At 41.1% G+C, this 16,126-nt stretch overlaps 1 protein-coding gene across 4 annotated transcripts in view; it reads right to left on the reverse strand.

Annotated features, from left to right (window-relative positions):
- MSH3 (mutS homolog 3) overlaps window positions 1-16,126 on the reverse strand; it is a 143,747-nt gene that overhangs the window by 13,019 nt on the left and 114,602 nt on the right. For 2 of the 4 annotated variants that reach the window (XR_011050092.1, XR_011050093.1), the window contains exons 23-25: window positions 15,005-15,179; window positions 12,328-12,395; window positions 9,550-9,696 (exon numbers count right to left, since the gene is read on the reverse strand). Coding sequence is in view for 2 of the 4 variants with exons in the window: in XM_068423374.1 (XP_068279475.1) it covers window positions 12,287-12,395; window positions 15,005-15,179 (284 nt within the window). In the remaining 2 variants the exon portion in view is untranslated. Of the gene's footprint in view, window positions 1-9,354; window positions 9,697-11,944; window positions 12,396-15,004; window positions 15,180-16,126 lie in introns of those variants that run through there. The other 2 variants (XM_068423375.1, XM_068423374.1) reach the window with 2 other exon arrangements.

Here is a 16,126-nt window from a genome sequence, read left to right on the forward strand (position 1 = left end):
TGAATTTTACTGCACAAATAAATCCATCCGTGCAGTAGAATCTAGTCCAATGCTTTTTCGCACAAACGTCTACGTTTTGAAATGCAAGTGAACAAGCGAAGGTTTTAGAAGCTAGTCTTAAAAGAACTTTTTTGTGAGCAGTCCTTTGCATGTGAATGGTTGTGATCCCATGTACTGGTATTCCGCTACAGTTGTCTGAGCTGGGTTAGAGATGGATGGTCAGAGATGAATACAAGGACACCTGGCACGTCAACGCTGCAGCAAGGTGCCTACACAAGCAGCGATCAGCTGCTCAACGAAACAAGTTGCAGACGCAACCAGGAGAATGCTCAGGCAATCTAGCATCAGGCAGGAAATCTGCTGCTGCCTCTTTGGGCTTGACTAGCCCAAAAACATGCAACAGTAGCACAGCCAACCTCTGAAACACCCCAGGCCAAGACCCACACCAGGGAGCCTGGGTCCTCCCTGTATGCTTTGTCACATCTGCCAGCCTCATGAGGATGTCTCAGCTGCCCCAGGGCATTTCAAATGGCGTTAGTTGACTGTGTTCAGGTAGCTGACTCAATGCCCTTTACATCTGCCGATAGTGCGGCGTGACATTTGTCGTTAAAAAAACCTGGAGTCACACATGCTATAGTATTTGCAGTGCTAGGAAATCCAAAGGCAATTTTTAAATGGTTCTATGTATAGTTAATAATATATAATTAAATAATAATACTTTTAATTAGAGCAATGTAGTTTCAAAATAATTACTCTAAGAGATGAGAACATGGCTTTCCAAGCGTGTGCACGTGCGCAGGGGTGCACGTGTGTTGGCTTACACAAACGTTTGTTATCTGACAATGTAGTCGTGCCTCAAGGGAAGATTTTTAACACGTCATCCCATCAACAATGGGAAGAGCAAAGCCTGCCTTCCTTCGCTGGAGCAAGTCCAGAGGAGGGCAACAAAGCTGGTGAAGGGTCTAGAGGGTATGTCCTATGAGGAACGGCTGGGGGAACTGGGGTTGTTTAGCCTGGAGAAAAGGAGGCTGAGGGGAGACCTTATGGCTCTCTACAACTACCTGAAGGGAGGGTGTAGAGGAGTGGAAGTTGGCCTCTTCTCCCAGGCAACTAGCGACAGGACAAGAGGACACAGCCTCAAGCTTCACCAGGAGAGGTTCAGGTTGGACATTAGGAAAAATTTCTCCACAGAAAGGGTCATTAGACATTGGAAGGGGCTGCCCAGGGAGGTGGTGGTGTCACCATCTCTGGAGGTGTTTAAGAAAAGCCTGGACATGGCACTTAGTGCCATGGTCTAGTTGACATGGTGGTGTCAGGGCAATGGTTGGACTCAGTGATCCCAGAGGTCTCTTCCAACCTAGTTGATTCTGTGATTCCTCCAGCCTCCTGACCCTGTTCCCAAACACCCTTCCCATGGCAGCCAGCTCCCTCCTGCCCGGGGGGAGCCATTGGCATGCACAAGTAGCCTGGCTGCACAAGAACAACTGCTGCCCATGCTGGTGGGCTCACTGACTGCGGCCTCACAAGAGGAGAACGGCTTAACACCTGCCAGCTCTTCCCCAGCAGGTCTTTGGGACTCATTTGGGTCTTCTCTCCCCAACTACCAAGCTTCCTCGTGCACTATTCAGGAGCACATCTTTGAGATATGGATTGAAAGTGGCCAATAAGTTCAAAAACCACTCAATGCCTGAACGAGGAAGGTGTAGGGGAGACGTAAGAGATAGTATGATTGTGCCCATCTCTTTTCTATAGTACATCCAGAGTAAAAGCAGGACAACACACACTTCTGTAGTGGTGGGAGACCTCCACAGAGGCCATAACTTACAGCAGCTTTTCTACGATGCGTGAAGGACTGTGAAAACACTGACCTATGCTGAAATTGGCCAGCCTAATCTGTAAAGCAGAGACAGAGTCTAACAGAGCTACAACACGAATATTCTGTTTGCATGACTTTTTGGTGGCACTTGTTGAAAATGTTGTATCTTCCTTAAAGGCAATAAGGTCTAATTCTATCCTCAGTGCATTTTTAATCCAATTTATTTCAGGAGAATCACTTCTGGTCACAAAACTGTAAACTCCAAGGCAGTATGAACTCATTACGATCAGTTTCTTTGTAAGTGTAACATAGACCAAAGTTGAAGTCAGTTACAGTGCTTTTCTTGGGACAGTCAAAAGGCACGTACAAAATGTACACCCCTCAGTTTCTAAAAGAAGAAGGGAGTCAGGCAACAAAAAATGCACTTTTCCATGCAGCCGAAGTATGTCAACAACTTTCTTTGCAATAGCTTGTAAACCTCTAAGGCAAGTACTCACCAGCGCATACATTGTTTAGCTCATAACCGGTGACAAGACCACTTTGACACTGGTGCACGACCAGTATTTGTTCTTACAAATAATTCACCTCTTCTCCCTGTTTGGAACATTATAAACTGTTCTGACACTTCTGCCTCGTGTTGCCAGCAAAGAAAAGGTTGTATCGCCTTGGGTCCTTGAATAAGAAATCATCTCCTCAGTTGCAAACCCAGTCCAAGTACAATGCATAAATCTTGTATCAGGATATGTGGTCTTAACTGGGGAAAATGTATCTTCTACATTCAATGAATTACACATAAACCCACTGTAAATCTCTGAAGGGAAAGATGGGGCTTTAGCAGCCTCAGGAATTTGCATCACGTGTCGCTACCACAGCCACCTTCTCCTCTCCTCCAAGACCGCGGCCGTGTCCAAGCCTAGTGAAGTGCCCACCTGCGCAGTGCTCAAGAGAAAGCTCTGCAGGAGCAGTGCTCCCTCTTCGCTCACACACAACATTGGTGTGCTCAGCTTCAGAGCTTCTTTGCTCCTTTTTCACCCCAGCACTGTGCTGCCCGAGTTCTATAGCCACTTCCCTCCAGGCAGCTACATGTGCACGTTAACAGACAGCTTCACTGTGAAGTCCGTTAGAGGAAGCTAGAGAGGTTTTAGACACAAAAACAATTAAAACCAAATCTACTTTCAGTAAGTGCTTGACAAGGCAGCCGTCTATGATGCAAACAGATAATAGGACAGGAAATGAAAGGGAAAATTTTTAAATGCTCAATAGTGATCACAGAGGCCTGTCAAGCAAGCTAAGGGAAACTCAGGTACAGCACTGGGCCACTTGCTATCACCTTGCCTCAAAACTTAGTGGATCTAAAACTGAGAAACCAAGCGAGGCTGAGACTTGAAAATATAATTTCAGACATTCCTTTATTCCAATATCATGGTGATAAGCAAAGTATTAAAGGATTACTGTGTAAAGGTGGATGAAGAGTCAAAATGCTTCTCCCTATCATCCTCTTTCCTGCATTTCGAAAGTACAGAAGAAGAAATGATTAAATGTGTAAGTTAAAGCTATATAGAGAATGCTAGCTAAGATTTTGTGAAACACAGGGGAAATAACAAACCAATTTCTAACCTAGAATCTAAATTGACTCACACTAAAGTCCCTGGGAACCTTTTTAGGGGGCCCTGAAGATTAAACTTTTAGAATGGAAGATCTGCTAAGGAACTGCAGACAGCAGTAAACTCACTGACCCTGGCAAGAGGGAAACACACGCCTGGCCCAGGTCTCATCAATCCTGCATCTGATTACGAGCCTTGTGGACAGGTCTTTACAGAAATGTGGGAGAGAAGAGAGACTGCAGAACACACTGGCCTAAGGAACAGCAGAATGAGGAAATGTATTGAAACGTTTTTATGTTGAAGTGTTGGGAATATAAAATCCAGAGCACTCCCGTAGCCTCCCTGGAAACGCCTGAAGTTGGTTACTAAAGAATGAACCAGTCTCTGCTGTATAGAGGAAAGTTTAAATTTAGCACCAAGGGCTTTTTTTTTGTGTGTGTGTGTGTGTGAACACCCTCCACCTTTATCAGAAGGAAGCAAAATTATTGGCAGTAACAGGTGAGATAGTTGTAGCATGTACTAGCTGAGAAATAACTAGTGGATATGAGAACAGGCTACAAAGCCTGTCAGAACCATTAAAAAGGGAGTAAAGGTATGTCCTAAGGAAACCAGGCAGCGATGGCAGAGAAGATGTTATGACGCAGAGGTGCCTTGGAGAGATCCAAAGGGGAATTAAGACACTCCTGTATGAAACTCTGTGGGAATGGATAAAACGTGTGCCAGGCACACAGCTGCATGCACGCCGTCTGCTTGGGAAATGGGGAGAGACTTTTTTTCTTCCTTCTGGGGACAGAGGGGGAAGGAAAGCTACAGCTTCTCAGCCTGCTGGCTCGTTGGACATAACACAATGTCAGACTAAACATATCATGGGCCACGGGCTTGAGCTTACTTTTAAGACTTAATTGCTTCTCAAAAAAACAACTGTCGAAGGCTTACGCAGCTTTAGTTTGCACATTTAATTAAAGGATTAGCAAAGTTTTGTTTTCCTGTGTGGATGCTATTAAGAATAGGAAACATCTATGCAAGATACCTTTGCATAGCAGATATCTATGCAAATATCTTATTGCACAGCAGATCAGGTCAGTTAATATCGCTACTTATTGCATTAATATAGTCCTTGCTTAAGTACTGCAAATAGAGCACAGCATTGCACTTGATAAACACTTTCACAGTGAGCCACAATGAAATGAGATTAACTTGAAGTGTCCATGAAGCATAACCATAACAATACAAACACCACAGATACCAGCCAGCTGGAAGAGGGTGGTCTCACTGGACACCACACTGGGAACATTCTTGGACTGCACAGAAAAGCCAGCTCAGAACACCTGGTTGTTGTGTGCTCAGCGTTATTAAAACTTTACGTATTTTGAGATCAGTTTTGAAGAACATCCAAATTGCAAGTCTTACCACTCCCTGGTGATGCACTTTTTGGGTACGCTGGCTTAAACCAAGACATAAATGCTGTTCCAAGGCTTTCCCCTCAGGTACCCCCCCATTGCCCTCTTTGATTGCTCTCACTGAAGCACTTGTTTTTCCAGTGACTGTGCGTGAGTTGTTTCAAGCACAGAGGGGGGCTGACAAGCTGCCTAAGTTATCACATCTAAGCAGAGATCTAAGGAGCGATCTTTAGCCTTCTCACTGCAAAACAAATATTTATGCTGCGTATCCCATCTGCGGTTTTGTCCCGTGGTGGATCAACTCAGTCTAACCAGAGGACAGACCTTTCCCCTCTCCCTTCCTCCGCGGCAGTGGGAACCCCAGCTGACTAAACAACCCAGCCCTCCGAGGGCACACGCCTGGTCCCTCTGCCCCGCTGGGTCCCGCAGGCTCACCATGCCGGTGTCCAGGGAGGGACAGCGTTCCCCCCCCCCAGCTCTCCCAAGCACAAACACAGGCTGGGCGGAGAATGGATTGGGAGCAGCCCTGAGGAGAAGGACTTGGGGGTGATGGTTGATGAGAAGCTCACCATGAGCCGGCAACATGCACTGGCAGCCCAGAAAGCCACCCGTGTCCTGGGCTGCATCCCCAGCAGCGTGGCCAGCAGGGCAAGGGAGGGGATTCTGCCCCTCTGCTCTGCTCTCATAAGACCCCCCCTGCAGTGCTGCGTCCAGCTCTGGGGCCCCCAACAGAAGAAGGACACGGAGCTGTTGGAGAGAGTCCAGAGAGGCCACGGAGATGCTCAGAGGGCTGGAGCCCCTCTGCTCTGGAGACAGGCTGAGAGAGCTGGGGCTGTTCAGCCTGGAGAAGAGAAGGCTCCAGGGAGACCTTCTAGCACCTTCCAGTACCTGAAGGGGCTACAAGGAAGCTGTGGAGGGGCTTTTTACAAGGGCATGGAGTGACAGGACGAGGGGAAACGGTTTTAAACTGAAAGAGGGGAGATTTAGATTAGATACGAGGAAGAAATCCTTTGCTGTGAGGGTGGTGAGACCCTGGCCCAGGTTGCTCAGAGAAGCTGTGGCTGTCCCCTCCCTGGCAGTGTTCAAGGCCAGGTTGGATGGGGCTTGGAGGAACCTGGTCTGGTGGAAGGTGTCCCTGCCTGTGGCAGGGGGTTGGAACTAGATGATCTTTAAGGTCCCTTCCAACTGAAACCAGTCTGTGATTCTGTGATTCTCTCCTCCTCTGATGAGCAACGTGGTCCAGCCAGAGGTCCAGGGCCCTGGTGCAGGCTGAGGGAGATGGTCCTGCACAGCCACGTAAAGGCACCCACCAGCCCACCTCCCTGACAAACAGTCCAGCAAAAAGAGGTCCCACGTGAGCGGCTCAGTGAGACCTGCTGCTAGTGATCAGCATCTTGGCGCTGTGATTTTCTTCCCCTCTCAACGAGAACTACTATAAATATGTGCTCATACAATACACGACATATTCTGAAACGCTCTAAGGTGATAGTCAACGTCTAATGCTTTATGCAGAGAGGAATATGCAAAGAGTTGTACTTCAATATGTAGGCAGAAGGAAAAGCTCAGTACTTGACTGAAACTTTTGAGTTACATAAGAGTGAGATAATTATATCTAGTAATCTTCCCGGTATTCAGGACACTCAAGAGTTTTACGTCACCCTAGATATTTGGATTATTATAAGTGAAAAGCAACATTCATTTCTACTTCCTTATTGCAGATTGTGTATTTAAAGTGTGCTGTGTATTGTGTTTTCTGATCCGTGCTTTCCCAGGAATCGCCCTTTTTCTTACAGCATGTTGTAAAGTCATAAAAACTGACTGCTTAAAAAAAAAAATAGTTAAAAATCCATGAAAATCAGCAGTATTTTTCATTATTATTACTAGGTGCAGCTACCAGTTTTTTAAATAAAAGTCACCTTATTTTATAATACCTGAAAAAATACTTTTACTTACAAGCAAACATTTGGAAGGAGGGCAGTCAAAATGTTATTACAGATTCCTCGCAAGTTCAAAAGAACATAAATATTTGAAAACTGTGCCTCTTAATGAAAATTATTTTACATATATGTATTTAAAAGACTGGCCCTGTATTTCAGGGCTAAACTTTGTTCTCTGCTGACCCTGCGTGGAGCTGAGGATGGGGCGAGAATTCCTTCTCCTTCCTTAGTGATGAAAACACCAGTGTGACCCACAATGGAGAGGGGCCAACTCTCTTCATCTTACATGCTATACCTGCTGGCTAGCAAGGCTGTAGCCAAAGTACCAACCCAACTGGTGCCTGCTCACTCTTTAACAAATCCTGACACTATGTAGGAGGAAACCATCCCGTTTCCTAATGTCATTATTCTTAGAACAGCTAATTATTCTTAGATTTCTATATCTGGCTTTATCTTGTTCACCCTTTATTTCCCCTGAATAGTATCTTATGCACCACCTTCCTTTCTCTCTACAGCTCACTTATGACTTACACCAGTTTAGTCTCAAATACACCACATCACAGTTAACAGCATGGCCTGCAAGGACTCACATCTTACAACACAGCTACCTGAAGGGAGGTTGTAGCGGAGTGGGAGTCGGCCTCTTCTCCCGGGCAACTAGCGATAGGACAAGAGGACACACCCTCAAGCTTCACCAGGGGAGGTTCAGGTTGGACGTTAGGAAGAATTTCTTCTCAGCAAGGGTCATTAGCCATTGGAAGGGGCTGCCCAGGGAGGTGGTGGAGTCACCATCTCTGGAGGGGTTTAAGAAAAGCCTGGACATGGCATTTAGTGCCCTGGTCTAGTTGACAGGGTGGTGTCAGGGCAATGGTTGGACTCGATGATCCCAGAGGGCTCTTCCAACCTGGTTGATTCTGTGATTTTGTGAAAATGACTGTTTCAGAAATTGTTTTTTCCAGTTTTTAAGAAATTAAGAAAACATCCTTTGCTTTCTACTCGTCCCTATGTCTAGCCAAGGAGAAAAATCTACAATGTAATTAAGGAAGACACCGAGCTTGCGCATCTGCAGCGGAGGAAGAAGAAACTGATCCACCATTTCAAGCAAGGGAAGGACTTCCGCACCAAATGTGCTTAGCCATGTACAATGACAAACGTAGCATCATTAAGTTAAGCAGAGTTCTACAATTTTGGCAAGGCTGTTTTCAGTACAGGACTCTACCAAGCTGGGCAAATCCACGTCTTCCCTTCTAGAGGGCTACCAAACAAGAACAGCCAACAGCACTGGACTGAGGCAGGTCAAAGACCCAAGTAAGTGGTCTCAGAACTGAATCCTGTGTTTACCCCTACCAGCTGGATATTCAGTCCTGGATTCATCCTTGTTCAGCTGTAAATCCCTTCCTGGGTTCTGGCTGTATGCTTTTTTAAAATTCCCAATTCAGATCAGCAGACTGCAAATTTGTCCCCCAGAACTGAATTCGGATTTAACGAACGTTTGATCTGGATTTGATTGCCAGAGATTTTGCAGGGAGATGGAGGAAAACTTTGAAAACAGATGGGGAAATTATGCTGAGATGGTAAATTTCAGCTTGCTATGGCCTTTGTGTTTAGGAACAAGTAAAAGGTGATGAGGACCATCCACTCCATTCATATACTCTAAAATCTGAAAGGGGGGAAAGAGACAGGCAGCTCAGACTCGCTTTTCAGATTGGTGTCCAAGACTTGTGGTACTGGTGCCAGGATTTTGGAGGAGATTGCAATGGCCACCTGGGGTGAGACCGCAGGAGGAGGCCCTCCAATAACCATTCTGAAGTCTGATCCAGATTCTGGAACAGAGTCCTCCTTCTCTCAGTGCAATGCAATCTACCAAACCTTTACTTCCCTATGAAAAATGCATTTATATCAGAACTACTGAGAAGTTAAAATAATTGATTTAAATTCACTAAATTTTACCTATAGTAGAATATTTGGATAATTTACTTTCCAATAGATTTCTATAAATAAACGTTACTTTCACTGCAGTGAACAGACTTATTACAATACCTGACTCAGTTGACATTTCAGTGATCTTTAAATTAATTTATGTGTGTTTTAAACTTATGTGGTAGGTAAATTCATGTCATTTCTATAAATACTTCTGAAAAACTTTGCAATACAAAGAAAAATCCTCTTGAGACTTACTTCAGTGAAAGATGTTGTATGCCAGTAAGAAAGGTAATTGCTGCTGGTAATGTATTTTACTTTGTGTATTCTATAATAACGTTCTTATATAACCAAATACAAAAAGGCAGTGACAGTGTATCCAGCCCTCTCTCTCCTTCTCTTCCATCAAAATGGTCTACCAGTTTTTGTTGCTCACCTATGGCACTGTGATTTCTGAAGGCATTACATTCAAGATGAGATGCACAAAGGCATTAAAATTTTTATGTTAAGAGCAGGGAAGAACAAAAAAAAAAAAGCTGAAAAGATGAAAAAGCTTAAGAAAGTGATAAATACCATCTTTAAAAAAAAAAGGATAAAAAGTCATGAAGTGCCAAAGTCTTTCAAGGAGACTGTACCTTTATGTATAGCACAAAGCCGTATTTTTCACACCAATATTAAATTTTAACTATGTCAATAACATGCTTGCACAGGCAGTATGAGCCAAGACTTTACGCAGGTTTCTAAAAATATTAATATTTAGACAAAGAGATTTAGACATTCCTTTCCTGAAGGCAAACTCAAGACTAGCATGAATTCCCCCTACAACCAAGTACCGTGTAAGTACAGGTCACTCTTCTTTAACCTTGCTTTACCTGACAGACGTCACTATGCAGGATCAAACTTGCTGACTCAGCACAGCTGAAAGGTTGTTACTCTGGTTTAAAAACAGGGCACATCTCCAAGATCATACCGGTACCAAAACTGTACTTCAAATCGTCTTTAAGATGAAGCTTAGGGTGCTGAAATGTAAAAGAAAAGAAAAGAAGAGAGGGGAAAAAAAAAAAAAAAAAGGAAAACACAAGAGCAGCTTCTCATCTTTCTGTCTCTTAAAAGGACTCCTGCTATGACAGACACAGAAGTCCCAACTTACCACAGCAAAAGAAATGAAAAAAAAACCCCTCCTACAAAATTAATGCCTCTCCCTGTTTTCCAGCAAGTCTTTGTTTCTTTATATCCCTCTTGCACTCTATGCTACCAAAGGCCAAGGAATTTCTGTCTGGTTGCCTGTGTAGGCTATGTCTTGTCTCACACTCCGCAACATACCCCCTGTGAGCTCTGAACTCGTCACAGCCCAGAGCGATTGCCCTCACACGGCGCTCACTCTGCTAATGAGCGCGGCTGCTCCACGTCAGCAGGACAAGGTCTGGATAAATCCGCACTGTACAGTGTGGTTCGTTACAAATGTACCCTAAAACCAGCAGTAAACACATTTAACAATGCTATGCATCTCCTTACAGTGAATACTCAAATGGTCGTAACTTTTTACATATCTGCTAGGAATTAATTACAATAATCAGCAGTGAATAAAACAGTAGCTTTAATAATAAGTTTGCCTATCTATAGGAAACGCCGGCATTGCAAGACAACTTCTGTTGTTGAACTGAGAAGGGCTAAAAATCAAAAGTTATTTCCAACACGATTACAGACTTTAGGAGAAAAGCCTGCTGTAATTGCTTTGTACTTGATAGTATGAGCAGGCCAGTAATACCATGCCCATTTCCCCCATTCTTAATTGTATTTCTTCCTTCTTTCCAGACTGCATCCAGGTGTTTTTTTCTTGTCAGAGCATAGTCTGAATGCTCCCCTGAGGGCAAAGAGAGGCTCACTAAAAGCACACTTAGCACATACGGGAATTTGGTAATGGCTCATTTATTCTCTTTTGAAGACTATGGTCAGAGGTTCTTAGATCCAACGCACTGCATCTGCGTGCATTAATAATGGAGTATTATATATCATAGAATCACAGAATGGTTTGGGTTGGAAGGGACCTTAAAGATCATCTAGTTCCAACTCCCCTGCCACATCACATTCATTGTGCTTCACAACGTGTGGCATAGATAAACACACGTGTGTAACCACACCTTGAAAGACTAGTTTTCTTCTTCAGCTCTCCCAGTTTAGATAAATACACTGCACGCTCTGGAAGGAGATGCTCGTATTGATTGCTGCTCTTTGAGTAGCAGACAAACTATTTGTTTAAATGATGCTTTGTCATCTGAAGAACCTGGAAGAAAGTCTCTGGTGAGGGTTAGCAATTGTTTATCACAGGTGAAAAAAATACACCCTTTTGTGCACAAAGTTCTCTATACTGGAAGAGCTGATTCAATCACCTGCAATGACAGTATTACATATTCATCTGACATGCATTATTTTGCAAAAAAAACCCCTCATTTACTGAAAAAATTAGAAAGGTTCAGCTGTCTCTAAGATTACAAAACCTCATTTTACTCTTTTCCTTACAGCAAAATCAAGATGATATTTTATTTCACTTCTTTCCACTTAATAAATTTTTTTTTTTTTAATACAACCAACTATTTGCCAATGTTTCAGTATGTGAACATCATTGTCCATTTTCATAGCAAGATATTTCACCTGTTATGTTTATAAAGGAAAACCAATTTGGATATCACATTCCCCTTTGAAATTTGGACATGATAACTGCAAATAAAAAAATTTAAAAACATTTCTGTTTTCCCCAGCTTTATTCCGCATTTGACAGAGCACTGGGGATGCCAGCTGCATAGTTTGAATTGCCTCTTTCACCTCATCTTACAATATTCCAACATTATTTAGAGTAAGTCTTCCTTCAGACTGTGCCAGAGAGGGCCAAGATCAGGAGAAAAGCTGAAGCTGAAAAGGAAGCAGGTGTGCACGAGAATGAAGAAGAGGGAAAACAAAACACAGCTGATGTATGTTTTGTGCTGCTGCTTTGAAAACTACTAGTTGCACCATCATCAATCTTATCATCAGGAGGGAAACTCTCCTATCCAGCCAGGTAACACACACGTTCTTAAATTCATTGTGCACATAAAATTTAGGGGTTGCTCTACCAAACCAGTGAATTTTAAATGCATTAATACTAGAACAAAAAAAGAGTGTCTTTATGATATTCATTGTTACTGATTACACAGCAGTATAGCACAGTCAAGACTCAGCTACATTTTCCCAATGTATGAATATTTCTTTAGAAATTGAAGTACAATAAAGTTAAAAGACATTATTTTATTTATAAAAGATTTATCTAATAATTTACCAACATAATTTTTCATGTTTTCTAAACATTTTAGAAACTAAATCCAATGCCAGCAGACATTTTGCAATTAAGGAAAAGGGTGGAAATCTCTTCAGGGAAGGAATGTGGAATGAGAAAATTACATACAATCAGGAAGGGGATGGGGGGCATCATACCACAATGCAGCATCTCTTATCTCTCAAAAGGCAGAAAAGTCAACTTAATGCACCTAGAACTACACCCTGATAGAATCTATTAGTCTCCAGACCTATATTTTGCATCTCCAATATTTTCCATCCTTAAGCAAGATTTGAGGATTAAAAACTGTCTTTTCTTTCATCTTCAGGTTCACACATACTTTTCCATTGCTGTAGTTCCTGAGAATCATTTATCTTCCATACTTCAGCAAAGGACTTCAGCTTTTTTCTGGGGATGGGGAAAAAAAAAAATTAAAATGTGGACACATTTTTAAACTGAGCACATCAAACCTTGAAAGTCCTACAATCATCTGCAGAATTTTATATGTAGTCAAAACCAGCAGTTTGCATAGCTCAAAACGTTATGTGATCTTTAAACAATCAGTTAACATTTTCCACTATATGTATTCCAGCTCTAGGACAGTCAACAATTTATAATTAACTTACAGTACCAAAGCACTGACAAGATGAAATAAAACATTGAGCAAGAGTAAACTGTTAAAGGAAATAAATAGTATTGTAGTTCACACCATTTCATTTTCAGCATTCAGTTCCTACAAATTTACACTGGTAGAATCATAAAGAGAACACATATTCAAAATAAATGAGTACACACATCCTTCCTTTTTTTCTTTTCAGTATTTTTTGGTTTAAGAAGGATGCATAAGAGCTGTGACAAATAATAACAATACATTTAAAATAGGTTAACACACATTCCTGACGACAAAAATGTCAAGACTGGATGGAATTACCCAGTGGATTTTCTTAAGTACTGTGAAAGTGATTTAAAAAAATAAGAAAAGGCAGCTGGCCTGTAGGTATTGTGACAGCACAAGTATACTGCTATGAACAGGTCTGAGCTTGATTCCCAAGATCATGGTAATTTTTATTTCCTACCATAGATATACTATACCCAATTTTTATATTTGTTAATGTCTCTTTTGGGCAGATGGTATAGAAGAATACTTTGACAATTAGATCACATCATGGCAATGAGTGAAAATCAACAACACATAAAATATTTCTATAATGACCTACATAGGAGAACTGGAAAAATTAAGAATTATGTAATATAATAATTTATGCACTGTGAAATCAACAGACACATTTGATATTTTTTTCTTTTTCACTGATTTGAGCTCCAGGTTTATGTAGATGCACGAAGTTCCCTCCAAAGTGCACACGAGAGGTTTACAATGAAGGAATAACCTGGTACAGGTCAAGCCCAACTCATCACAGCTTTAGATTAACTATTTATTCTTTTTCACTTTAAAAATACAAGCAAATTACACACCGAAAGCTAAAATGCCGGTGGTAGCTTACACATTCAATAGCAGGTCAATGGGACACAAGTCAGTCCCTAATTAAGATTGCCCAGTCAGCCCTCACTCTGCCCCACTATGGGCACTGTAAATCACTCCTCTAACTACATCATCACATACTATTTTTACTGCTCATAGGTTTTGCATGCAATTAACTCTCTCTTTAGCAATGGAGACATGCTAGAACTCTATTTGTGCCCTGCCCAAGTAATATGCTAGCATGATTTTCGTAGAACAAAGGGAGATAAACCCAATGGATGTATTATATTATATCGCATCTCAATTTTATTGCACAGTAACTCTGGCCTTCAGCTCATACTCTCACCTTCCTGGACAACAATTTTTTCTTGATTTTAGAACCCTACGTATCCTGTAACAACAGAGTTAAGACATTGCTAGTAATCTGTTGTTTCACTTTTGTCAATGACAGATTATTATTTCCAATTAACATAAGCTACCACATTATTTTACCCATAAACTGTCATGCATCTTCAATAGAATGTTTTTATTTTGCTTTCTTAAAAGGGGATAAAAACTGGTGTTAAGCGCTAAGCACTGTTATGTTTCAAAATAACTGCTTGCACCTACAAATAATTAGTACTTAAAATGTTCTTGTATGAAATTATTCTGTCAGGATCAGTTACAGCCATCAGGCAACAAAGATCTTGATTTATTATATTCCTAAAGGGCTATTTGAATTTTGCTGATGGGACTGCCACTGAAAATAATAACAAGAAAAAATTCAGTGAAAATGAATATGAATACTAGTACATACTTATATCTAAACTGTGTACATAATGTTATAGGTTTTATAAAGGTGATGCGATTTGATACACATGGGAATTTTCATAACTAGTCTAATATATAAGGTACATATGCCCCTAAATGACAATTGGTTATGAGAAAAAAAGTCCTCACACTTTTAGTAAAATTTTGTGTTTTAGGGGGCAATCAAAATATATTATAAATACTTATTTTTAAGGTAAACCAGAAGAATATCCACACTCCCTTCTACACTGTAGTATGCAAATACAATTTCAAGTTCCAAAGTGAATAATATACTTTCTAAATTAAATCTATTAATATTTTCACTGTCACTGGTAAGAACAGAAGTAGGTATTAGAAGATAGTTGTATTTCAAATCCATCTTCCTGAAAACAGTGAAAATACAGACCTGAAAGAATAAATTTGCTAGTATTTGCCATAAGAAAATAAAAAAGTTTATTCCTAATGTTAGCTGAATGTGCATTTATTTTTTTTCAATCTTGTTTCAGAGGCCAGCTATCAACCTCTGACATAATAGCTAACTATAAAACTAAAGCTTTGATTAAAAGGGACAGCAAAATTTCCTAAATATTTTTTTCAGTTTTGTTTCACTATCTCTTCCCTGAAGGGTAGGAGGATATCTGAACTAGCTCTTACTGTTCTTTTTAACGCACCTTGTGTGAACTGCTCTTCTATTCACAGCTGAAGTTTCATGAGTGGGAAGAAAAAAAAATATCACAATTTTTCTGACCTTTTCATATTCACTGTTGTCTCCAACTCCTTTGATTTGTGAGCTGCCTTCTTCAAGATTTCTTCAGGAATATCTGCCAGTTTGGCAACATTTAGCCCATAACTCCTTGCAGAGACTCCTTTAGTTATTTGATAAAGAAAAGTGATAAATTCAGGATTCTCTTCATCTTCAGATCCTAAGAAAATAAAACCAAAATCAAAAACTCCTTGATCATGTTAATAAAATGTAGTAGACCAGAGACTGAAATGGCAAAGACTGTAGTCTCATTATCATTCATGCTTCCTGTATGATTTATTCCATTGAAGAAATATGAAAGAAAAATGTTTCCCACACACTTTACCTATCCATTGTGAGACTGAAAAAACTCTTTAATATACTTTCACCTGGTGTCTTATTAAGCAGACTTGTTTGTGTGTGTGTAAAACTTGGAAACTTTGTATGTCAAATTGATTAGTTATGCTGTAACTGGGATATTCCATCTCACGTCTGCTAAGCAATGACAGAATAATGGAAGTGTCAGTAATCCCACAGTCAAGAAATCCGTAACTACAGCACAACAAAAAGTTTGCTGCCTACCAGTAGGCTAAGAGCCATGGAAAAATGCTTTGGGAAAACCAAAGTTTAGGACAGTGGATCTTCTGTTAGGGATCCTTTCTATTCCACGACAATAAGATGGAAACATAAGAGCCATCATTATAAATCCGATGACTCCTTCCTCTTCCTCTTTAGACATCCTTGCTGCATCTCTGCACAATCCAGGCCTTGTGTAAAGAGCAGAAAAAACTACGTCGTCATTCACTGCCATTCATTCTTCTGTCTTAAAAATGCAAGTTTTTTTAAACAATGGGGATTTCTGTAAATGCTAATGACTCAAGATGATTTGATCTGAGTGATCCAATCCAAAGACTGGAAAAAAAAATGCCATAAATTCACTTTAAATGAAACAATTAAAATGTTAAGACAACAGGAGCTAAAGATACAGGCAGAATAAGAACACAGATGTGTTGTTGCTCACAGGCTGCAGTACTACACCTACCGTGCTTTCTGCAGCAAAACAGTGAAGACTACATATGGCCTGAAGGTTCAGGTCAACTAACCTTGCAAGCAGAAATGCTGAAGCAG

The sequence above is a fragment of the Nyctibius grandis genome, chromosome Z (genome assembly GCF_013368605.1).
Source record: "Nyctibius grandis isolate bNycGra1 chromosome Z, bNycGra1.pri, whole genome shotgun sequence".
NCBI lineage: Eukaryota > Metazoa > Chordata > Aves > Nyctibiiformes > Nyctibiidae > Nyctibius > Nyctibius grandis.